At 43.0% G+C, this 1,604-nt stretch overlaps 1 protein-coding gene across 1 annotated transcript in view; it reads right to left on the bottom strand.

Annotated features, from left to right (window-relative positions):
• Positions 1–8: 8 nt before the first annotated feature.
• The window catches only part of LOC119592578 (carbohydrate sulfotransferase 11-like), a 7,618-nt gene continuing 6,022 nt past the window's right edge, over positions 9–1,604 (bottom strand). Inside the window, exons 4-6 of the mRNA XM_037941458.1 lie at positions 1,169–1,357; positions 843–1,025; positions 9–596 (exon numbers count right to left, since the gene is read on the bottom strand). Coding sequence (XP_037797386.1) covers positions 434–596; positions 843–1,025; positions 1,169–1,357 — 535 coding nt within the window. The 3' untranslated portion in view covers positions 9–433. The remainder of the gene's footprint in view (positions 597–842; positions 1,026–1,168; positions 1,358–1,604) is intronic.

Below are 1,604 nucleotides of genomic sequence, written 5' to 3' on the forward strand. Positions count from 1 at the left end.
TTTTTTTTTTTTACAATAAAGCGTAGTAGGACGGGTAAAATCTGTGTCCTCATATTACATGTACTAACAGTACACAACCGCATGGCGTAAGTGAGACGCATAAGTACGGAGTAGAGTTAACTTTCGATAAAGGAAAGGCATGGAACGCAGTGGTTTTAAGGGGGCGGCTCATATGAATATTACCTGGCAAGAATTGGTAATTAGACCTGTATTGTCACTTCAACCAACGACATAATACAACTGTTCTCATATCTCCAAGACCAAAATTGTATAAAAAAAAAAGTAAAATATGAAGTATAAACTGACATATAACTTACTGAAAGCTAATGGTGATTCTATGCTACATGGAAAATCATGATCAACAATGCGAGAAAAAATATCACAAAACAATAATAAACTATGTATTTGACGACAAAAGGCTTGTCTCTCCCAATCAGCGGTCGTCTCGCCAGGCCAACTTGAGGTAGGCGTCGGGGGAGTAACCGAAGAGGGTGAAGTCTGGCTGATAGAGGCGCACGATGTCCTTCAGGAGAGAGTAAGGCACCTGGCGGAAGTAGTCCTTCGACGCCTCGCTGGTGTCGTTGTAGGCGTCGAAGCTGCGGGAGGGCAAGGAAGGCGATGAGGCGGTTGAGGGTTAAGAGGAGGGGGAAGTGGGCTAAGATTCGCTGTTTATTAGGACCACAAAATGATGAAAGGTTTTTCGAAGTGAGTGATACAACTGTTTTATTGAAACAAAAAAGAAGAAAAAAGGGACATTTTTTGCCACATCTAAAATTTAGTTTCGCAATGAAATTCCATTAAGACTCGAATGTTACAGAAAATATATTTCATATCTGTCTTACTTCGAGGCATGAGTGTGAGCATTCACTAAGACGTCTTGGAGGCCGAGTTTGTGAATAACGTATTCGTTATCTACATCCATGGTTTCGACGTGTGCGATCACGTCGTAATGAAACTCGCACGGGGAACACACGAACCAGAACGGCCGCCAGTGGAGGTTGACCTGCGACTTGCCCTTCTTCCTCCTGGCGGGAAAGTGGTGATCGGTATCATGTGCATTTTAGGTAATTTATGTACCCTCCTAAAATATATTGGCGATTTTAAGGCATATCAAATAGAGATCTCCCATGTGAAGAATGACCACCATCCATCTTCTCCCCCAACTTACCACAGTCTTCGAAGGTCGTCCTGCACCCTCAGCAGAAACTGCGTGAAGGTTGGATGGATTTCTTTTTTTCCCGAGGAGGACGTTAGGGGGGCCGGGGGCTGAGGGTTAGGATCCGGGTATCGCTTGGCGATGTCCATCTGCATCAGACGGAAAGGGTCTTTGGGTCGTCTTATCCTTAGCATCTTGTCCCTGAGGGAAAAAAATGTCTCAAAGTTCGCTTTGTCATACTCGCCTGTTTGATGTTATGGCTTTTAAACATGGTGTTTGACGTGTAAAAAGGCAAATGACAGCAAATGGCAGGAAGACAAGAGAATGATAACTATCCTGTCTTTAGAAAAGAATATTTACTACGATGACTTTCATATTAAAGTTTTACCGCTAACCACAAAGGGAAATGACAGATGACATACACAAACACATACACCTAAAGAAAGAA

This window comes from Penaeus monodon, chromosome 30 (assembly GCF_015228065.2).
Source record: "Penaeus monodon isolate SGIC_2016 chromosome 30, NSTDA_Pmon_1, whole genome shotgun sequence".
Classification (NCBI taxonomy): domain Eukaryota; kingdom Metazoa; phylum Arthropoda; class Malacostraca; order Decapoda; family Penaeidae; genus Penaeus; species Penaeus monodon.